We start from the raw sequence: 24,101 nt of genomic DNA, 5'->3' as shown, positions 1-24,101 counted from the left end.
TTTATGGCAGCTGCAAGTACTCTATTTTAGGATCTTGTTTCATCAGAATCACATTTAAAGAGACATATGTCTCGAATATGGCTTTAAGAGAGGACATCTTTTTTTTTCCCACTAGAATTGTAGTAATGGTTTTCCATATAGTTGCATGTGCCAGTTTTTGTTAACACCTCTTTCTTTTGCCCAGAAGTTTCACTAGATTGCTAAGGAAAGCATTTACAAAACATTTGTTCAGCTAGAATAACCCAAACAGTAGAATGTATTATAAATACATGTTGGCAAACACTTATTGACAATCATCTGGGCTTTCCTTTGATGATTTTAAAATGTTTATTCCCAAGAAATATTGGTCACTATTATTACAACCTTAATATTAGTAGGCTCAAGTTCTAAATATTTGCCTGTTAAATTTTATGAAAAATGTTGAACTTAAAGTATCATTATAAAAATAGCTTCAAAATGAAAAACTAGAGACAAGTATAAAATGTAAAACCAAAAAAGTTACACATCGCTAAACATCTTTCAAACAAAGGAGCAGGCACAGGTTAGAATAATATAAACGAGAAATATTGAGCAACTTACAGTTTATTGAAAAACAATTTTGAATTTTAAGAATGGGTTTGTAAACATTTTAGTTTAGATTTTACCTATGATTTTTTATATATTGTTTTAACTTTCTCAAACTAACTCTTAAAGAATCACTGTGAAATTTTAGAGATCATTTAAAGCTTAAGGCATACACTTAAAATTTTCCAAAATGGCAAAAAATTTAGTTATTGTATTACATGACTAATCAATTTCGAGACAGGGTCTCGCAGTGTCGCCAGGCTAGCCTCAAACCCTGGGACTCATTGACCCTGCAGCCTCAGTCTCCTGAGTAGCTGGGACCACATGCCACCACACCTGGCTTACGACTGATATTTTTTGTCCTCTCGGAATCTGAAAGTCTGCCTGTACACTGCCTTGCTACTAATACTGCATTTTTTTTCCCGTATCTATTGGCATTGTCTTCCTGATGTTATCAACAAAGCTAGGAGCTGGCAGATGACAGAGATTGGCTTACTGATGAACAAAGCCTTACGTGTTTACCTGCCTCCCACTTTGTTGTAGAAAACGCAGAAGAGTATTTTAAGAATAGGAATCCAGAACCTCGGCTCACCCTTATGGGGAGATGACGTGTGCTGCACAGAAACCTGCGGCGACAGGCACAGCCTCACCACGTTCCTCTATGTTCTCCGCGGCCTCATGCGGGCCTCACTCTCGGTCTGCACCATCACGATGCCAACACACCTGATCCAGGTAAGCCTTCATCGTCACTTTCCCCACGTTGCAGAAAAATGGTGTGGCGCAGTCAGGTTCATTCCATTTCCTTGATTGCTGCTGATGTTGGCTGTCTTTCATGTGCTTATTCGCCATTTTAATATTTTGTCCATTTTTAGTTGTCCAGTTGTAAAATTACTTATATATTTTAGCTATAATTTGCAGTAATTTTCTTCTGGTCGATGGCTTGACTTTTCTTAATGGTGTATTTATGGAGAGCCAAAGTGATAAATCTTGATGAAGTTAAATTCATCTATTTTTTTAATGGCTAATTCTCTCTCCCCTTCAGTCTTCCCAGTCTTTGGCCTTGCCAAGATCTTTTTCTTATTTTTTTTCAACATATTTTGTAGTCTTTTCCTATACTAATGGATCAACATATTCCTATTTGAATTTTTTACACAATTTAAATTCATGTCCAATAGCTCTTGGTTTCTTTAGTTAACATTCCTGAACCTAAATTATTATTGTGACCTGAAAATTCTATAAGTCTTATAGAAAAACTCCTTTCTCTAATCATACTAGATGTTGTACAAATACTTGCATAGTTTTTATTGTTAGTGAAGCTGTTGTGAAGTTGATGCTTTAATAGTACTTTGGTTTAACACAATGAGCTTCTTGACTTTGATAAGTAAGCCCGAACAGATTTATCAGAGGCCAGGGAGATGCTGCCGTGCCCGACACCACTGTAACTAACCGTGCTGCTGCCCTGCTGCTGCCACGACCCCACAAGCATCAGGCCCTTCGGTCTTCACCGCAGCCCTGTGATGCAGGCCGTGTGCACCCCTCAGCTCAGTGTCCCAGTTAGCAAGTGGCAAAGCCGGTGTTTTTCCCTGACTCTGAACCCTCACAGTTACTCACATAACTTCTCAGTCGTCGCAGTAGCCCTGTGGGAGAGCCGTATGTCACCTGCAGAGTAAACCACAGCGAGGGCCAAGTGACTCTGAAAGCTTGTGTCAGACTCGAACACACACCTCGGTCCTTTCCCTCCGTCATCCTACATCCTCATGTGTCTGGAATTAGTCACCACCTGTGATGACACCAACTTGCCACTAGCAAATTGTTGTGGCTAACTTTGCTCTATTATTTGGTATTTTCAAAGAGGAACTCTCATCATACAATCTGAAAGATTAAGATGTCTGAAAGCAGAAGTAGCAAACTACATTTCAGAAGAGGGAGGAATAGTTTGCATAGTTGCACAGCAAAAACAAAAATATGAACTGCATATGTATATATAATTTTTCCAGTTTACTCCAAAGAAACCTGTGCAAGAAAAAAAAAAAAGAGAGAAAAGAACCTTTTTTTACCAGACACCTTGTTGGTGACTGTTTCTGTTCCCTGGAAGATTCCGGCCCTGTTGCAGACGCAGGAGCCGTGACTGCCAGCTTGGTTCCTGGGCCCCACCGTGGTGCTCCAAGGAGATGGACGACAGACGGGCCCGTCCCAGCCAGCACTGTCAGGGACCACTGCATGAGGAGGCGAACTGGGAGCTGCACGTGAAGCAGTAGCTTAACGCGGATACTGCACAAATCTGTGTAAGCCCCTGTGTAACTGGAAGCAATGTGCATTAAATCTGCACCTTAACGTATCAATAGAGAGGCTCCTTTGAAATGGAAATAACAGTGTGTCAGAGTAGGTGATGAGTTCATAGTGACACGCCACGACCAAGAATCACGACAGGTTTCTCAAAGTAGAAGGTGTCTTTTAGAAAGAAAGCCTTCTAATGTTTTCACATTTTTATGTTCTTTTCCCTACACACTTTGGCGAAGCAAAGGGATACTAGTCTTCTGGCCTATAATTCTCTTATTCTTTAAACATGATGTCTGACCATGTATTTGTTTTTCTATCAAAACATTTAGGAGAAAATGCAAAATTTGATCAAAATAGTCATGATATAAGTAGGAGATAAAACTCTTAATAAGTGTTAAGCTGGCCAAGAAAATAGGCTAAGGAAAGAGAATAACAACTATGACCAGTATGCCTAGAAAGCTAGTCGCACACCCATGAATATACCAGACCAGGAAACTGAGTTTATTTCATTGAAACATATATAGGGTTACTGTGGGCCATGTGTTGTCCTGAAATCCCTCCAAGTGTTGGTCCAACCCTTCACTGACCAGTGTGTGTGGTGCTGTCTGTTCCCGCTCACACACACAGTCTAGTGAGTGGCAGAATTCGGGCTCAGCCTCCCTGTGGGTACAGCACTCTCACCCGCCGCGCTGTGCTGCTCGGCCAACACAGCTCCTGACACAGGGACAGGTAGGAGAACAATGAAATGCAGAGTGGGACAGTCACAGAGAGCAAGCTGCCCTTCAGAGGTGGAGACTCCACAGGTGATTTGTCTGACCTTTCTGAGCCTCAGCTTCTTCCTCTAGTGATGGGGCCGAAACCCCCCACTTCGGGGGATCAGCAGAAATGTGGCCACACAGGGCCAGCACCTTGGCACTGAGGATGTTAGCAGTTGTCACCTTCCCTATTATGACTTAAACAGACCTCCAGAACTGAGAATTGGAGCAGTGTCAGTCAGGCCTTACTAGAGAAACAGATTAAATACAAGATGTACAAATACAGTGGTGCCTCAGTTCACGAACTCAGTTGTCCATGATTCTGGCTGCAAACTGAACTGGATGAGAACCGAATCAAATTTCCCCATAAAGTCAACATTGAACCTAACCATTGAATGTGATTTGGTTCTCGTCTAACTGAATGTTTGCAACCAGAACCGTGGAAAGAATCAAGTTCGTGAGTGGAGGTACCACTGCATGCAGTGTAAGGGTCTGCAAGATAGGTTACAGTGGCCGCCCTCAGACCCGGGTGTGAGGAAGGCGGAAGGGCTGGGTGTGCACAGAGAGCTGGAGGACCCAGGCGAGGGCCTGGGGCTCAGTGTAGAGCCCCTTGCAGGTCTGTATCAGGAGGCTGAAGGGTCTGTGCCAGAAGCCCGGGGACGACGTCTAAGGTCCAAGGTGAAGGCGAGTGAACACTCGCGCTCCTCCGAAGGAACAGAAGCAGCCTGCCTTCTCCATTCCCCTCGTGTTCCACTCAGGTGGCAAGCCTCTCGGTCCACTCGTGCCCTGTGGGTCTTCCGTCTTCAGTAAATCCCTTCAGCCACACCCAGAACTGTGCTGATCCACTTTAGTTGGGCATTCCTTCTCTACTGACATCACAAACAGAGCTCAGTCTGCAAACACTAAGATGTCCAAGTCTGCTCTCGAGGGAGAGGCATGAGGGCCGTGGCCCTGTGTGGCAGAGGGTGCACTTGGCCTTCTCGCCGGCCTGGATTCAGTCCCGAGCACAGAAAATCACAGTGAGGACACTGGAGCGCGTCAGCATCCTGGCTTTTTGAATGAGGAACAGTGCCAGGGTCTTCTCGTGGGGGAGCCAAGTTGGCCGGCCGGTATAGATGAAGTGAGGTGTCCATTGAGATCTCAGTAGCAACACTCCTGACTTCAGACGCAGCTTCCTTTCCGCCATGACCAAGGCCGTCTCTGGAGACTGCAGGTTTAAATGGTCATTGAACGACTACGAGTCGAGTCGTTTAGCTGATACACTGGTTCAGCAGGCGGAGCAGGCACTGTTCTAGGCACCCAAGGGGACACGGGGCTGAACCTGACAAAGTCCCTGTCCCCCATGGGGTCTTTCAACACGTGAGAAGAGGAACTGAGACAGAAAAGCGCTGAATGTGGTCTCTGGCCACGTGAGCTGGGGCCTGAGGGTAGTCTGTGGGTACAGAGATCAGAAATGTAGTGTGGCGTCCTTGGAAACGGTGTCATGTAAGTAAACATCTGCCGATAAAGGAGCGGGAGATTAAAGGCCTATGAGACATCTTCGACTCCCAGAGGGCAAGCCAGCCAATCATTGTTCTCCTTTTAGTTATTAGCATTCTGTCAGACGTGTACAGTAATGATTAGTTACCCTTTATTGTACTTTTGGCATGCTTCCCATGTTTAATCTCTTTGTAAGGAAGGAACACATAGTTAAGGAAATTGCAAAGAGAGGGAAAAGTTAAAAAAGGGAAAATAATGACATAGATTCAAAACTGATTTTAAGACTTGTGAGTAGGGTGAGCTAGAACGATTTTTAGATTTGTATTCAAAATGTTTTGTGTTCAGCCCTTCAGCTTTAAACTTGAATGTTATTTATTTTGAGTTAAAGATTATTTCCACAACAACAGAGGAAAAATGCCAAGCATACTCTGAAGCAAATGCATAACAATAAATTCTTAATATCTGTTAAGCAAGCGCTAAAATTATTTGTCAAATGTGTTACAGATGCCTTAAAACACAGACAGTCTCGAGCAGTTTACCTGTGAGACAGTATTATTGCTCTCATAGCCTCCCTTTGGGATGCAGGTTTAGCGTCTGCCCAGAGACCTTGTGCTGAAAGCCGGGCTCCGCGCCCCCCTGCCCGGGAGGAGGCCTCGTTAGGGGAGAGCCCGGACGGACGGACGGAGGGACGGACGGAGGGAGCCCCAGACCCCAACCCCCCAGCAGCTCCTTCCCAGAGGGAGCCCCGGTGTGCAGCCGCGCCGCTGCGTTGGCCAAGAAGCTGCGAAGGGGCCCGCGCCTGTGCGGACAGCCCCGCGCTCCGCCTCGCTGGGGCTACACAGGCGGGGCGGACAGCGAGCATGTGGCTCCCGGCTCGGCTCCGGTCACGGTCACGGTCACGGTCAGGTCACGCGGCTGCCACGTCCCCGCGCTCCCGGCCAGCTCTGGTCCAGGCAGGCGGCGGGCCCCCGGCCTGCGGGCCAGCCCTGGGAACTGCAGGCTGTGTGTCCGCCTTAAAGGTCGTATTTCCGCTAAGGCACTTTCCACTGCTGTTTTCTGTTTACTGTTAGAAACAAAAATATTTTGTTCTCTTGGAAACCTTTTAATGAGATTTTTATTTTGCAAAGTGGCCACTTTAAAATAGTTACAATAAGACACTTTGGTTTCCTATCTAGCTAGATAAGAAACTAGCTTCTCTCCGGTATGTAATTGGGAGGTGGCTTCTAGTGAAATTCATCACCCACTTTCAAATTATGGAAGCATGTTGTGCCTTTTAGATTAATTTTATTTTCCTTCTTAGTGATAATTGTGTGCTTGAGAAGAATGGTGATCAGTAACATTTATTCCTTAGGAAAATAAAAACTTAATTTTGTGTCTTACTATTATTATTATTATTATTATTACTATTTTGTATTTTATTAGCAAGGGGGCAAGAAAATAAATTCCCTCTGGGTTATGCATTTTTAAATACACTCTGTGACAGGTTGCTCTTCATTTGGATTTTTATTGATTAAAAACATTTTTACCCGAAACCATTAGGAAATAAATATTGAAGCACTTAGAATTGTAATTAAAATACAAAGGTTATGTAGCTGTACCGTTCTCATAGCATTCCTTTCAAAAGAAAATTGACTTATGATTGCTAATTTTATTCAAGCTGTCATAATCTATACTTTTAAGGAATTTTTGAATACAAACCTAGTAAGCTTCTCTTTATAATAATGCAAGGATGAAGACTTTTTGCTATTCTTGATAATAAAGATAATAGATATTTTCATTCTAAAAACTTCTAAGTTTTGCCATCATTTAATGTATTTGCTTAGAGAACATTAGAACTTTATTTTATTCAGATTTTAAAATAGACAACAGCACATTTTTATTTGTCATCAACAGAATTTGGCCAGTTAATAACACGATGCAGTTTGTTGTGTATAACCACTATTTCACAATACTCTGTAAATTCTCTTCAGCCGTCTCATTGAAGAAAACTGTTACTAGCATTAGTTAGCTTGTCCAGAGTGGTGAAACTTTGGCACACGTGTTGCAGCGGGCTGTTTGTTATCACTGAAAGCTCTAAAATGTTTGCTGTCACTGTTTATACCAAGGAAAATTTATTTTCTGCTGAAAACCGTGAAGAAAGGGCCTTTTATAGTTATGTCTCTTGAAAATTGAATAAGGTGCAAATTGCTATTTTAACTGATAGCTCTTCAAGTAAATCTATAATATTCATATATTAGTGCTTGAAACTTGTGGAAGTAAATGGTACAGTATGTTTCCAGGTAGAGAAATTCAGAACTAACCTTTTCACATTCATAAACTTTTGTGCTCATGCTGAGTATTTTATCAGCTGAACTCTACGTCAAGCAATAGAAGAAAGCTTTAGAAATGACCACTAATATGTGATTGTGAAATGTAGACTCCAGTGGTCTTGTGAATTTCTCCCAGTGTGAAATGTTTTATTCTTAAAACAAGAACTAAGGATAATTGCTTGGTGAGTACACAACAGACTTTTGTGAGTTTACAACTATAAAATCTGAGGGGAAATTTTTATGTAGTTGTTGGTATGAGCATTATTATAGGAATGCATAGCCCCGCCTTCAACTGTACATCTTAATCAACTTTAGCGGTTTTTTGAATGTACTTTATTAAGAAAAGTATTCAAGGGCTAAAATTATAGATTTGATCTCTTAATCATAGCTCTCAATTATTAAAAGATAAAGCCATATATTCTGGATCTTTTCATGAAGTCCTTCCTTAATCAAGATATTCACAACTGAGACTCTGCCTTTACTATCTCTGATCTTAACTACTTTAACATTGATCCTAGGAAACTGAGAAAATTAAAAATTTTTAAAGGCAGTTTTAAAAAAATGAATGGAATCGTATTAAATCCACTTTAATTTTGACATTTATCAAATTCTGATAACTTCACATAAGTCTAGTGAGTTGTAAACAGTCTACTTTTCTTTAAAATAGAAAATAGAGCTGTGTTTCAACTCTCTTATTAGAAGCTTGGAATTTATAAATTCTTATAGCTCCAAATTCTTTTCTTCTGTTTCAGACTATACATACTGGCATCTGCTTAATTTTTTATTTTTATTTTTCTGGTACCAGGGATTGAACTCGGGACCTTGTGCTTGTGAGGCAGGCAACAGCACCACTGAGCTAAACCCTGGCCCGCATCTGCTTAATTTTTAAAATTGTAGCTTGTGTACATTATACATATACTATAATTTGATTTATTCATCAAGGATAATTGAAACTTAAAAAGATGAACACCAAATTATCTGTAAATTTCTGTCCACATAGAGCATCTACAGCAGAATATGTTTCACTTTGTCTTAGGGTAAATATGCGTATTAAATAAGAGCAGGGTAGACTTTAAAAGAAAAAATACCATTTAGAAACATTCTGTCACAATCTAACCAAAGCATATTCAGTAAGCCATAAAAATAATAATCATTTTCGTTGTAAATGATCTTTTGCCTTCTCTATGGCAGCTTTGTATGTTGTGGCTCACACTGTGCTTCGTGTGTGGTGCCTGTCGTGCTCGTGGATCTTAGCTGAAGGGCTAGTTAAGCCAGACTTCCTCAGTGTGTTGCTACTGGAGTAGCGAGAGCGCTGTCGCGGTGTGGAAATTGAGTCCTCTGCTTGCGCGTATGGAATCTCTGGCCGGGCGGCGTGGCCTTTGCAATGCCCAGTGTCCAGGCCTGGACACAGTGTCCTGGGGCTGGGGACGCCCCGTGCGTTCAGGCCACTTGAACGTGATAGAAGAAAAATGGGGGGAGGTTCTGTCGCATTATTTTTTATTATATGCTATCTTCTGCATCACTTTTTTATACAGAAAAGAAGTACAACTTAATGTAATTTTGCATGTATTTTACAAATAAAATTACTAGGCCTGTATCTTTAGTCTTACAAGCTATTTGAAAAATACCTGTAAGAGAAATGCAAGCTTTTAATTACTCAGATTTATAAACTTGTTTGCATACCTTTAAAGAAAGCTTGCTGTCTTTGAGGAAGGATGATACTTTATATTGAGAGCAGATGTGCTTGTAACCAATTATAATTCAAAGCTGTTTAAGTACCAGGTCAGCTATTACGTCCTGATGTTATGTTTTAGCCCTTTGCTATTAATTACATTATTACCACTATATAAAGAGTCCTAGTTTCTTTAATAATGTTTTCACACCCTATGCAGTTCATCTTTAATGTTGGGGAGGATGAGGGGAGAGATTAAATTAGCCTTGTAACCTCTTTCTCTTCCAGGCTGATGATGGAAAATAAAAGCTCTTAGCCACAAAATGTAACACTTAGAATTAATATTTAATTAGACCAGCAAATTGTACGCAGTGGCTGAAAGCTTCCAAGGAGTTGTTAGTGCCACAGTTGACCTACAGGTTTAATAATAACTCACTTCTGGAAGCGAGTGCCAGTTCAGCATCATGGAACCACCAAGAGGAGGTCCTGGGAGAGCACCATCAGCCACCAAATGGCAGGCAAGGTTCCCAGGCCCAAGCCTTCTGGAGCCAGGACTCCGATGGGAACAGCGGGGAAAGCGGATCCCTCCTGTTCTGGGAGCTTCTGGTTGGAGGCCAGAATCTTAGAACAGGTTTTTACTAAATGTTTTTGCTGCAGCCATTAACTTACATTGAAAATCAAATATCAAATAATTTTTCTGTAAAATTTACCAGATCTCTTATGTGAACACTCGCCCTTAATTCCTCCCATATTAGTACATGAGCTCTGTAAACTCAGATCATTAGACTGTCGGGTAGGTTTGGCGCTGTACATTGTGCTCTTTTGCTGCGACATGCTGTTTCCTTGTTCCCTGTATAGTTGATTTATATGGTTCATTTCTATATTATTTCATTACGGGCATTATGTAGAGCCTGAGCAGAGCTCGTGAATCTGCAGCCCACGGATTGTTTGTCTGCGAGAATAGATGTGTACATCAACAAGCGTAATGCAGAGGCATCCTTCATTTTAAAAGGCCTTATATTATAAAAAGCTGTACTGTATTTGCTTATGCTTATGATATAATTAAATTACAAGATAGATAGTTGGACCTCCGGGTGAAACATTGGATCCTTTTGGATCTGACGAGTTAATCAGATGAAAACAGGATACCGTGAGCTTACAAGTGTGCAAATCCAGAGCAGCGGCCTGGAAGGGGGGCACCGTCCATAATTTATCGGTTATATCTTAAATTATTAAAGGCAGCCGGCCAGCAAGGAGCAGCCCGAGCAGGTGAGGGCCTCGCCAGCAGGGGGAGCAGTCCTGTCTGGCCCGGGCTCCCAGCGCCGCCCCACCTGCCCCCCGCCCCTTTCCCAGCCAGTCTCCCATCTGGACCTGGCTCTGCCCGCCTGCTCCTGATGACAGGCTATCATTTCATACTCAATATGGGATTACTCTAAGCTGCTTTTAAACTTTCGTATCTTTAACCTGCCACTGCAGCCCGCGCATCAGCTGGAGGCTCTGTTTGATATTTGGATATTAGCAATGGTTTTTCCAGGCGGGGCACAAGCTTGTGGACATCTGTGAATTGGATCTTAGGGGTTTTAAGGAGAAAGTAGTAAGATAAAATTTCTGATTTAGGAAGTTACCCGTAAAACAACCAGTTATAAGCATAAGCCACAATCCAGTTTCTCTTGAAGATTTTCCATGGTGGGAAACTACATGATGTACAGTTGTGGCAAGCTCCAAAAGTTAATCCTGAGTGTTACACCATTATTCTGTCTAACCTACCGATGGCGGCGCTTTGTTCATCCTACTTCTGAGTTTTCAAAAAATGTAAGCTTTTCAAATGTTTTACAGAATAACCCGAAAAAAAAGAAACAAAACGGACATTCTGCAAAGTATGTAGTATTTGAGGCCAGTGTCAATATAAATAAGCTCTCTGAAAATGAAACCCAGTGCTTCAGAAGCAGTAATCCTCAGTTATAAAGAGCCAGCAGTTTCACACCAAAATGTAGAAATCACATATATATCAAGCAGGAAACACCAGAAGACGCGGTTCCATTGCTTATTCCTGGTAAAGTTCAACACACTCAGCCACTTCCTTCACCTTTGAGATTAAGTGTATTTGCCATTGGCACCTTTGTGGATGTATTAAGCTTTAGAGGGAAAAAAAGTGTTTGTTTTATGATTTCCCCTAAATGGACTATTGTTATGTGATGCTACCAAGTGAATAATACTTACATTTTTATTTTTAAAATTCCTCTGAATCCTAAAATTAACTGATTTTGAGTAAAATTTAGTATTAAATCTGGGAAGATTTCATCTAATACCTTCATTTGTTACAAATATGCATTAATTTTATCTGATAACACTGTATTCTTTATTAAGCCCACAACAGTCATGAACAGAATTATTTCCTCACTATTAAATATTGTAATAAAATAAAAATCTAACCTATGAAGTAAGGCAACAACGCTGGGGAAGATGGAGCAAGTTATAAACAGCATAGTTTTATAATTTCAGTCTTGATTTCCATGGGATAAAGAAGTTAATAACGTTAATAATGAGGCAAATTCAATTCCTTATTAAATATCCTTAGATTTGTTCTTTGATCCAAGTTTATTTTTGGATTTCATGACAAAGAAATGTTATAGTTGCCAGTACATTTATTTTTCTATGCATTTTTCAGAGTTGTGTGAATGAGCTGTTTGGTCTGGTGCATTTCCTTGTGCTGATACACCACCTACTTCATGCCATGTACTAGGGTTAAACACAAAGTAACAAATTTTTCTGTAATGCTTCAAATTACTTGTGCTTTCCTCCAGATCTGACATTTGTGTCATACCCACACGGGGCCTTTCCCTTTCACATTACATTTGCTTTCTTTCTTGAGTAGTATAGATTGAGTAACCCCAAAATCTTCCTTCTTGAAGCATTGCATAAATGCTTTATGTCAGTTGGTTTATTTCTCTTGAACTTCTTGGTAACTAAGTTGTTGGTTAATTATTTCTTAATCTTAAGATATTTCTCCTTAAGATATTTTGTGTTGGTACAAATTGCATCTTTTATATTACTGAGAAAACTCAGTCCAAGAAAATAAGGAAATATGCAGGGTTGAAGTAGTCTCATTCTTAGTTGGTAATGCTAACTGGACTTCTGAACTATTTTTATTAGAAAATTGTGAGAGTTTTACAGGACATTGTTTGAACTTCTATCTCTTATAACAAAATTCCTAATTTAATTTTATGAGCTTTAAATTAAAAGGAAACATTAATCTTCCCTAATTTAAAGGCCAGTTAATGACTGTGAGTTCTGTTAAATAAAAATATGCTTCCATTCTATGAAAGCAGGCAGGAAATAGTCAAAACACAATCTTTTAAGGGCCTCATAGAATTAAAATTGGAATACAAAGGTGGAAGATTGGATAATCTGATTTGCCTTTTTAACTTGCAAAACATTTGATATATTTTAAATTTAAACACTTAAGAAATTAATTCTGCGACATCAAATGCGAGAGCCTTTCATGTAACTTATTACAATGCATGTTAGCCTGCCAGTAAACTCCTAAAACTCCTGGACACTGGCTCTCTTCTCTTCTGGCTTCTCTCCTAGTCATGTCTTGGCCACTGTCCAGAGCTGACAACTCTCGCCCAGGAGCAAAGGGAGATTTGTCTGGTGTAAGAAGGATTTTTGAGTCATCCTTGATTTTCATATCCAGATGGGCGAGGAGGAAGGGTGGCAGAATCATTGTATGCACTTGGGCGATGCCATGGAGCCACACATGCACCAGGACATTGATTTACTCACACTGGTGTATTCTGAATGTCCTTAGACGCGCTTAATGAGAAACTGTAATGTAACGACTTCAAAACTAACAGAAAAATTATGTTCAAATTTGCATTTGAGCAGTTGATGCACAAATGCCTTTAATTCTCCATTTCCAGCTATATACGGAAGCCACAAGGGGTTGGACATCTTTGTTATGCATATAAAAACTCTTAAAATCTGTTAGGATGAAAATGTAGAAGTTTGAAGCCCTTTGCTCCAATCATTATGCTAAAGCTTTCTGAACACTGTTGGTCATATTACAACAATTTGTTATCCACAGTGTTTTCCTGCTAAAGTGAATTGTGATTATTATGCTTTTAAGGGTTTCCTGAAGCTGTTAATTTTAGATTCTCTTAAGTAAATTGACTTTCACTTATCTAAAGAACCATTTAGTATTAATATTACGATTTGAAAGACCTTGACAAGAATGGTTTTAGGTAGGATTACATCAACAGATTGTATCCCTTATGAATCATGGACATACAGAGGTAATCTGTAACACGTTTTTAACATTAAGAAAATGTGCATTTATGTGTCCAGATATCTTCTGTGCTTCTATAAATAACTAGAAAACTGAATGAGTTTATCATTAGATATTATTCTTAAATAATTTCCATTCCATTTTATTCTATAGATGTTTTTCAGATATCTGTACAGTTTTCACAGTTAATCTGTTTTGCCATCTTATATAAACTATTTTGCAAAATAGCTGTGCAGAAAGCAGTAAGGTCATTGTTAAATGTAACTCATAGTATACTATTTTACAGAGATGTAATAGTATGATGAAAAGTTTATCCTTGCTCTAAGTCTTTGTGAAAGCTTTAAAAATAGTTTGTAATTAATAGCTGTGATATAAACCTATAGAACTTAGAAATACAATAAATATATGAATGAGTTTCTTAGAACTCTGCATGTCTTTTGTACTTGAAATTAATTAGTTTTCTTCTTTAAAGTACTTTAAAAAGACCTACAAGGTTGATAAATATTGTTTCTTAGTTTTAATTATTAATTATGTATTAATGATTCATTATTAAAGTTAAGTGAAGGAAGTAAATGTCAAGTTAACCATTGAAATACATAGCATCTTGCTTACATATTGCTAGAATGAAAGTCACTCATCACAGTCCCTGTTAACCCCATAATTCCTAGTATCCATGTAAGTGAGAAGGTGCTAGTGTATCACTGAGATCTTGAAAGTTGCGTTCTAACACAGAACACCTTTCACCACTTTAGATTCAGATGTCTAGATACAGAGAGTCCTGTCTTGATAGATAAAAGTAAATCTGACCTTTTGGATTAAGAAATATTGCCAGTAGCCTTTGTAGGTGCTTGTTCATCTGAGGGTCTGTGACAGGAGAACGCTTCCCAGTTGAGTTCATACTAAAACTGAAATGATACGAGCCTGCTGGTTGTGATCCAAGATTCTTCTCCATGGGGGCACCACATGGTTTTCTCCATCTCCCACTTGTTCTCACCCTCTCTTACCAGCTCAGCCACACCCCACCCCCACCCCAACATTGTTCAGGGCCTAGCACAATGAATCATTTTCAAGTTGACTCTTTGTGAACTGTCTCCCAGCTGTTGGAATGTCTGGCAGACATTTTTGTTTGGGTGAAGAATAACTGGCTGAAGCCCAACCTGGATGAGTTTGATATAATGGTCTCTGGCTAAAGAAATATTGAGAGGAGCATGTTTATGGCCTCAGAGCCCCTGTTATTCCTGGAGTAGGACCATCCCTTGTGGCACGGAACCGAAAGGAATCAATCTGAATTATTTTCTCACCATTGAATGAAAAATTGCCTACGGAAAAAAAACAGGCATTTCCAAGTGATGTTTGTTTTCTATGCTTGGTATGCCCATGTGACTGAAAGTAGTAAAGACAATTAAAGGAAGTCATTTTTACTGGCCCTCTTTAGGAGCACTGGTTCAGAGGCTGAGGTGTTCTTTATACCCTTGCGGATGAGTTCGCAGCACTACTGTGGAAGGCTCGGTGCCAGAGTTGCCTCACACCTCGTCTGGTAACACTGACGTGCCCTCTGTTAAAACTTCAATCCTGGACAGTCTTCATAAAAGGGCTTGAGAAGCAGAGGGCCACCAGTAAGCTCACTAGGCCGTGGTGTCTTCCTTATATGTGACCTCTTCTGTGCCAGAAGGACGAGCATCAAAATGATACATTTTCTGGACTGTTCCACATTTCCCATCCTTTTCTTCAGAGATTACTTTTAAACTGGCGGGCACCCCAGTGTACAAAGAGGAGCTTCACAATCACAGTATTTTAGGAGCTCTGGGGCTTCAGACTGAAATGTTTTCTGCGGTGTTAGAGCCATGAGCACAATTTTCTGACCCACTGCCCCGTCGGGGACTAAAAGGAACGCTGGGATGTCCTTAAATAATTCCCCAAACCAGCCAGCTAGCTGGTGATTTCATGTTCAGAGCCGAGACTGTCTGGGTGTGTTAGAACTTTCACTGCTTACTGACCGGACACACTCTTTCTGGAAACAGTGCTATAGTGTCTAACGGCACCTGGGCCCATCTTGGTTGCATTGGGAAAGGCAGGGCAGGTGGTGGGCATGAGAGCTGCTCACCTGCCATCTTTCCTTTTCCTCTATTGTTAGCGCAGAGCCACGGGGCAGTGCCAGGAAGGAAGACAAACCGCGAGCGCTGCCGTGTCAGCCCTTAGCAGGACCTCCTGTGCCCAGCGTGTCACCAAGGCGCCTGGCTGTTCCTGGGCTGAGACCTGGGACCCTTGCCTTATACCTGATACTGTGCCGTCTGCTGCTTCTGAGTTCTCTTGTCTGCAAGGTTTTCCAGTGGGCAGTGGGCAAAGTAATTTGAAGAATAATAAAGAATGAAAATGAAGGTAGCCTTGCCCCCAAAAGGGAATGAAAAATAATTACGTTTTCTACCAATTTATGCTTTCCCCTCAGCTCTTCAGTTAGAGTAGTGTACCTATGCAGGTTGAAATTTTCAATTAAGAGCACATTTTGTCCAGTTTTCAGCTGGTAGCAGCTTTAATTTTTCTGTTATTTCTCTATCCTGATAATCTGTCTCCACCATAATTTGTCATTGAGATGTCGTAGTGGCACTGTATAGATGTTATATTTTTAAACATGTTTCATTTTTGTGTTTTGCAGAATAAATCAGTAACTGCTCGTGTTATAAATTTGTCAGATACAGTAGTGGGCCTGGAATCGTTTATTGGTTTGGAGAGAGAAGCCAATCCTCTCTATAAGGATTATCACGGTAAGCGTCCCCTTCGGCACAAGCAGGCCGAGCCCTGGCCGCTTGCAGTCCTGTGCAGTCCGTGGCTCGTGGAGCAGCATGGACGTCACCTCATAGTGGACCTGTCAGGGTTCTCCAGTCCTAGCTGGTCTCCCGGGCAGTGCACCATCAGACTGCCCGAGAGCCAGAGGCTGTGCTACCTGAGAGGAGTCGGCCCAGGGTCTAAGGCCTGGCTTAGATGCACTGTGGCTGTCCCAGTCCCTGAAAGCTGCCATGCACTCAGATGTACTTTTTAAGCTATGCTGGAAATAAGTATGTTAATTCTCATCATGCAAGTTGAGTATCCCTAACCCAGAAATCCTCTCTGAAATGTTTCAGGCTTGGGAGCCCTTGGGTCCTAAGCATGGCCACCCGCCCAGCTCTGGCTTCAGAGGGCTCCACTAGGGATGAGAAGGGACCTGCCACATCACGATGGGTTAACACGGGGAGCTCCTCTGGCATTTCACTTTCATGTCTTAAGCTTTGGCTTCATTTGGAGGTTTTGCTGGTAGAGAGTGAACTCGGGGCTTGTGCATGTTAATATGTGCTCTACCATTGAGCTACACCCCCAGCCCCTGTTTTTTTAAAGTTTTTAATATTACTCTAGTCATTTGGTTAGTTGGAGGATTTTTTAAAAATAAAAATTCTTACACAGAAGCATTTGAATTTTAAAAGTTTAGTAGCTACATGTGCACTTGGTCTAAACTTCATATAGAAAACAGTGAATAACAGATTTTTTACCTATTTATGTATCCTAAATAAAATGTAAGTTAAAGTGTAAGTTATTGCTGTTACTCTTGTAGAATCACTGTACTTCTGTAGAAATTTCTGGTCTAAAGACTCGGCTTCTTTGAAGTCTGTTACTTCAATTTTGTGAGTCTGTGGAAGTTATTTTGTTGGTCCACATATTAGAATGTACACAAAAATTATTAAAGAGTATACTTTATCTAATGAGCTCGTGCTTTGAGTTTTAAAACTATCATAGCAATCAGTGCTGTTTTTAGATCTGTGAACAGAAACTCCCCACAGAAATCTGCCTCCTGCTCGTTCCCTTGGCTAAGTGTGCACGTGGCCATCCTAGGCTCTCCCTGTGTGCAGTTCAGTCCACGTGTCTTTTCTGCCGTGATGGGAAGAGATCTGCTAAGATTTCAATGTTTTTTAATTTGTTTTTTCTTTTAATGCAATCCAAGTTGAATATCATCATTATATATTATCATTTATAAGTATTACAATGATTAACTTATTAATTTAGTAAAACCATATTTTATATTCTGAAAATGCTGTTTTGATGAGAGCATTTCACAGGTGGGGGGGCTGTGTGTCTTTGTGCTGAAATCTCTGAACTGAGGAATTATTCCCCAGAGTCACGAGTGGTTCTGATGACTAGTAAATTGTCATTAATGAGGAGGCCTTTCCAGTGCAATCACTCATTCCTTCTGTGAGGGCTCCTGACTTCACAGCTAAACAAGCGCCCTAAGCTTAAAATGAGAAATGTGTGAGAGTATGATGTGCATTTTCCTAATAAGTGTATTTTACCAAATAGCTATGTATGGGGTATTTTTAATTCATAGCTAGAAGTTATTTTTTCAATAGTTCCGTCTACATTTTTTTTAAGTTTAAAAAATTTAGTGAGCTATGTTAGTGAATTGTTTTTGCAGGGATCATTTCTGAGGTTCACCCTTTTAAGCTAGTGCAGACCCCTGCACTACTGAGCTTCGGTTCACACAGCACCTTGGCGTGACTGCTGGGTCTGCAGGGTGCTCCGGCCTGGTAAGGCTCGTCCTGCAGTGCTGGCTCCTGAGCAGGAGTCACATCCAGCAGGGAGGTACACTGAGGGCCTGGTGTGTCCTCGTCTGTGGGAAATGACCCTCATTCCGTCAGAAGCGACATCAGGCTGCACAAAGCCATCCAGTGCCCCTGTCAGAAGGAATTAGCAGGCATTGCCACTGACGAGAGGCCAGGCTCATGGTTTACCTAGCGCCGGCACAAAGCCTGTGGCGGGCGGCCCTGTGAAGGGCAGTCAGCCAGGCCGTGGAAATGTGTGTCTCGGTGGCCGGCCTGGGTGCATGCTGGGCCCACGGTGCACTCTGAGATGCAGTCTTCCTCCGCGGTGTGCCCAAGTCGCTAACAGGCACAGAACGCAGCACCTTTTATCAGAGCCTTGCTGGTGATCAGTAACCCATAAGCCTTGTTTTGCTGGCTGCTTACTGGTGCATTTAATAAAATAAAGATCACTTAGTGGTGCCGTGGGCAGCGTGCAAGGTGATAGCCATATTTGCTTACTGTAAATACAAGGGAAAATCACACACAAACCGGCTGTAGTTTTGACAAGAATTAAGATCCCTCTTTACATCTGTACTTGTGTACCAAAGTGCAATTAGTTTTCCTCGCACAAGGATTTCTGTTTATCTTATTCTGCCTGATTACTTGAGTACAATCACACCATTTGCTTCACTGCTCCTGGTAGTGAGCCCCAGTTTTAAAGGGAGAGGCCTGCGTGTAAATTTACAGGATTCTGCTGTAAGACTTTAATTTATGCGTCTGATGACAGTGTCTTGAAATTTTTTCTTTTAATTTTCTCTCTACAAGGTTTGATTCATATTCGGCAGATTCCTCGGCTTAATAACTTGATTTGCGATGAATCAGATGTCAAAGACTTAGCTTTTAAGTTAAAAAGGAAGCTATTTGCCATTGAGGTAAGGGAATTTTTATTTTTTAGTTTACAATCTGGAGGTAAATGCTATCTCCTCTCTTTCTCTTTCCCTTTAATGAAATTCTTAAGACGTGTTTCATGCTAAATACTAAGTTCTCTTGATGTAGCACACAGAATAGGTTTTTACTGTCCTTTTATTTTAAATGATTCATCATTAGAGTATAGCAAAAATGATTTTGTTCTAAATGTCTGTTAAAAGTGAGCTCCGAACTTACATGATAAATATGACGTGCAGATTCTCAAGGCCTTCCAAAGTGTATTTAATTCGATCTTGATGAGCTATGCTGACTCGTGTGTGGAGTGTGAATGCTTCCCATGATTGTGTAGGGCTAAGATGCTCCTGATCCACATCTGAGAAGTGTTTTTCTTCAAGACCAGTGAAATTACCTTTACCTTTACATGCTGAATTAAACAAAGTATAATTTACACTAGTGGCTTTAAGTAAATTTTCTACAATACTGAAACTTTTTTTGTGACCTTTATGCAACCAATGATGACAGAAAGTAGTAGAACAAAAGATTTATTTCAGCGTAATCTTGCTAAAGAGCAAATGAACATAGAACAATTAAGCAATTAGAGTTGATATATTTATTAACGTAGTAAATGTTCAGAGAGATGGCTTTTGGCTGATGTGATAGTTATCAGTATAGTTGGTGCAATTTTTTTTTTTAAACAAAGACATAAAACAGCCAAGCAGCCTTGACTGACCATTTTGTTTAATCTCTTTTCAAATGAAAAGCTCTTAAGCAGGCCACTTGTCTTAACTGCCTGAAACCATAAAAAGAGAGAATTGCCACCAATAAATTAACATATTTTTAACTTCGTCACCAAATGATGGTCAATGCAGCTTGGCACTGCTTTGGTGTTCGGGACTTCACCCTAAGTGACCACTGTGGCCCTTCTTTGACCCTCTGCCCTCTCTAAGCTGGCCACTCGATAAGGTCACTTAATGGCTCTCTCTCTTTCTCTCTTTCCCTCCACATTTGCAAGTAGCACTAACCTATAAATCATTGTAAGGGCCTATCCGGTGACAAATTAATGTGCCCTCCTCCTAATTAATGGTCATCAATGCCCTTAATTATCTAATCCTATTGAGAGCAGTTAATAGTTAATCAGGCAGCCAGCTCTTCAGGCGGGCCATCTCCGCAGGAGAGTCAGAAGTTTCTCATGTGGGGAGGCTCCCTCCAAGCCACTTAACACCAGGAGAGCCAGAATGGAGAAATAGTGATTCTTGAGCTAATTCGCTTCAGTTCTCAAAAGAAACCGTTGAAATGGAACCCAGCACTGTAATGGTTCACACATTGTTTCAGCTCTTCTGACAGAATACTGAGTGATTTACCAAAATACTGTTTAAAACTCTTAGGATACAATTCTAATGTACCATCACCAGGAAAGCATCCTCATCATTTTCTCTTAAGTTGAATTTGTAGTTTAAATGAAAGATGTAAGTTCTTTTCCTCCGTGAGGCACCCTTTACCCAAAATCAGTATCTGACGACCAAGTCTAAGGTGTCATTTCTGTTACCATACAAAACAATAAGCTCCCCAGTGGAGAAAACATGTATTGTGCCCAAAGAACAAAGTAGTGCAATAGCCCGAGCCATGTTTTTGATTGCTCTTTCTCTCCACCGGGTCCCTGGAGTTGGGCTGGAGCAGTGTAGGGGTAGAGCAATTTCCCAGTGTCAGCTGCTCCATGTAGGAGGTGTGGGCTCCACTGGGGGTTGCACAGCACCTTGGCGCTGTCAAGAGACCTTTACCAGCCACCCAGTCTCTTCTCCCACCGTGCTAAACCAGGAGAACCAGTGCACTGGATACCTTGTGGTTTGGAAGCAGTATTGGAAAACAAAGTAAAAATAAACAGTTATTTTTTAAGAAGCCCATATTCAATGCACAGTTGATCAAATCCTTTGTGTTTTTGGCTTATAACCTACCCAATAAAGATTTAATATTTTTAAACTAGAAATATAGGTGCAGCCCATTTTAAGAAAACATTTTCTTATGCTGTAATATTAAATTTGGTGGTTAAAAAAATACGAATTAAGGAAGCAAACAAACCTAGTATCCAATAATAGCTGTGCGTACTATACAAGTACATAGAGCTACCCATAGCTGTTATTAGAACAGAAGGTAGTCATATGGTCACCTAAGATGAAATGCTTTCCATATAGCACTGTCTCTTATAACATGCGTATCCAGAGAGGTTGCCAGTCTTTGATAACGTACACTAGACTTGTGAGGAGAAGTGGCCTGGAAGTTGTTGGTTCTTGGAGTCCTTTGCTGGGGCAGTCACCCATGAAGTACCAGTGTTTCAGTATGCGGTGAATACGTTTGTGGTGCACTGATATTTTTGAATAAAATATGTCCTCACCCATTCTGTGAAATTTGAGACTGTCACACAGCAGGCAGTGCACGTGAGGCACCTCTCAGAAGCAAGGTGGTTTGACAGGTCGAGCAGAGACATTCCGATCCCGTGCAGGCATTCCCTGTCCCGTGGCCTCTAACAAAGAGCAGCTGGAGGTAGGGGACCCAGGAGCAGGCAAGTGCCCTCACCCTTGTGTCGAAGGTGCTTGAGAATACAGTCAGTCACCGGCCTTTTTATATATGAAAACTGATTAGTATTTACTAACAACTCCAAGGGCTTCTGACAGGTAATGCAGCTTTAGAAGTCTCAAATTTCTTTTAGTGATTTGGAGAAGGCAAGAGAATAGTTTTTCCTTCTTGGAATGTGTGCTTGGTGTTGTCATGATTCAAGTGGAAACATTTGTCTGATCACAGTAAGTTATTGCTGTACCTCTAACTATACAGTTGTGTAAATTAGCCTCTCTACAGAACCCATAGTAAAATCACATCTACACTAAGGACACCAGAATCCTGGCGCCCATTCTAAGTAACTCCTATTGCAAGACTAGGAATAGGGCCGTTTACTTAGCAGGCATAAAATCTTTGCTGAACTTCGTGTAATCTAAAGAAATTACAAATGGAGTTTTTAAATACTCCAAGTCATAGATCTCTACGTACTACATAAGCCCCGTTGGCCAAGTGATCCGAAACACGCTGCCTTGCAGTTGTGTCCGAGAGCTGCAGCACGGAGATACAGCTTCACCTGTGAGCTGCAGTAACTGCTCAGAGCTTGCATTGTTTCACTTCCTGTGATTTCTATGTCTTTAATGCTGGAATTATCATTATAGTTTTTTCTTTACATTATGGAATTATAATTCATAAATAAGTAGGATTTGAAACGTGGCTGCATTTAATTTGATGACATCATAAAAACAGCATTTTCACTAGCAATATTATTTTGCTATTTTAATACTGTATTTTCTAATACAAATAATAACAGCATATTACTCCATTAGTTGCAACATCTGTCAGTTACTACCAAGAAGGTCTCCATGTTTTCTGGGACAGTTTTTCACCCAAGATTCAGCGTTTCGAAGCAAGTCAGGTGGTAACTGGGTTGCACTGAAATGTACAAAAGACATGCACTGTTGGCTGTGAACTTTCAGTACAAAGATGAACAATAATTATACAGGCTGTGATTGGCCCAGAAGTAATAGCTACCATCAATAGTGTGTCTGTGGGTCTTGTAGGCTAAATGAATCTAGAGAGCAGAGAATGTCAGAGTAAATCAAGTTTACTCCAGATCATCCTGTGATACCTTACACCTAACTCAGAATACAAGGCCCAGTATCTCTGTAATCACCAGGAAGTTTTTCTCACAAAATAATTGGCTAACCAGTGTTTATTAGCTAGCTGTTATTTTTGGTGCACTGATTCATTCTTGAAGTATTAAGACCAGGGTCCTAGATACTGTCTGTGTAAATTAGCTTTGTAAAACAGTACTCCACGATAACTTGAGATAACTCCATAGAATTATTTGAAATTTTTATATTTTGGAAAAGCATAGAATTCTTGCTAACTCCTAGTCACCATGATAATATTTAACAGTTTGGATTGTTGCGTGATATTGGTAGTCTCAGATTTACTTCCCCCTATACATTTATTTTCAACAGCCTTTTCAGTTTTTAAATGAGAAGTAGAAGGGTGAATAGATGTTTATTATATGTAGAGATGAGGAGAGGGAGAGTTAACTTTTTGTCAGTTCACAATTACATCATTAAAGTAAAGTAACGGAAGCGTCTGGCTTGGGAGCCTCACATGTCCTAGCAGCAGGAGCCCTATCCTCTAATACACCTTTTCTGTCTGATGATGCCCTCTACAAATATTGGCAGCTATTAAATTAGTTTTTTATTCCTAGATACACTGCAGTTATCAAATAAACAAATAAATCAAATGAAAGTTGAACAGAGGCACCTGTGGGTGGAGTTGTTTGTCAAAAGTAAGCCCCAAGTAACGATGAAGTAGAGCTTCCTGTGGTTCCTGTTGTAGTGCATCGTTCCACCCCTGTGCCCATGCATACTGTAACTCAGCGATGCCGATGTACAGTGCTGCCTGTGGCTGTCCCAGCCTGCAGAGGTTGCCGTGTCCTCACTGTGTCTCACACCATCCTGGACCTGTCAGAAGTGTGTACCACCTTAACGGGAGCAGTTTGGAGACTCTGGCTAATCCTATTTCTTCCCACTTTGGAATCTTAATTGGAAGAGATAAGGGGAAGAAAAAACATCATTTAACTAAATTATTGTCTTGACTCTGTAGCAAGAGGTATAATCCGCAATTGGGCCAATTAGTGAGGGCCGCAGTGGCTCCCGGCCGTGAGCTCTTGATGAGGTCTGACCCCACCCGGTTCCCACTGCTGTGCTGCCAGGTGAGAGGCGGACTTCAAAGGCCAAGGCATCAGCAGGGCAAGGTCTGCAGGCCAGCTTAGGTCCGGCTGCTAATCTCCCTGCTGAACTCCAGTGGCTCTCACACAAGACCAGCTTACACGGCACAGTCATGCGGTATTAAAGTCGGAGTCGAGTTGTGCCAATGTGCCTTTGATTTTTTGATGATTGACCAAAGATGGCTACATGACTAGACACATGCTGAAAGTGTACTGATTAGGTCATTTCCCAAAATATTTGAAGTATTTTCTAACTTCCTTTATAAATGTTGTGAAAGCTTATTCCTTTGTGCTTAATCTTCCAGAGGAATAGTACTGTAGCATTTCTCACTGCTGCCTGGCCACCAAAGTTTTCACTTACCACTTCTCCTGGTTTATCTTTGCGTTAATAGTTCCATAAGGAGAATGTAAAAGGAAATTGTTGCTAAGTGGCAGCCTGTTTAAAAATCTATTAAGTGCGTCAAGAGAAGAAACATTTTCTC

The 24,101-nt window shown here is 41.0% G+C and overlaps 1 protein-coding gene across 16 annotated transcripts in view; it reads left to right on the top strand.

Annotated features, from left to right (window-relative positions):
• Window positions 1–24,101, top strand: part of Elp4 (elongator acetyltransferase complex subunit 4) — a 193,394-nt gene that overhangs the window by 68,598 nt on the left and 100,695 nt on the right. For 15 of the 16 annotated variants that reach the window (XR_015451326.1, XR_015451325.1, XR_015451323.1 and 12 more), the window contains exons 7-9: window positions 1,108–1,296; window positions 16,001–16,109; window positions 18,717–18,823. Coding sequence is in view for 12 of the 16 variants with exons in the window: in XM_087211214.1 (XP_087067340.1) it covers window positions 1,108–1,296; window positions 16,001–16,109; window positions 18,717–18,823 (405 nt within the window). In the remaining 4 variants the exon portion in view is untranslated. Of the gene's footprint in view, window positions 1–1,107; window positions 1,297–15,481; window positions 15,727–16,000; window positions 16,110–18,716; window positions 18,824–24,101 lie in introns of those variants that run through there. The other variant, XM_087211211.1, reaches the window with a different exon arrangement.

The sequence above is a fragment of the Heterocephalus glaber genome, unplaced genomic scaffold (assembly GCF_053883595.1).
Source record: "Heterocephalus glaber isolate CG9 unplaced genomic scaffold, H.glaber_assembly_v1.0 deba00001428, whole genome shotgun sequence".
NCBI lineage: Eukaryota > Metazoa > Chordata > Mammalia > Rodentia > Bathyergidae > Heterocephalus > Heterocephalus glaber.
The sequence above is the reverse complement of the archived record's forward strand: the minus strand, read 5'-3'. Positions and strand labels throughout refer to the sequence as shown.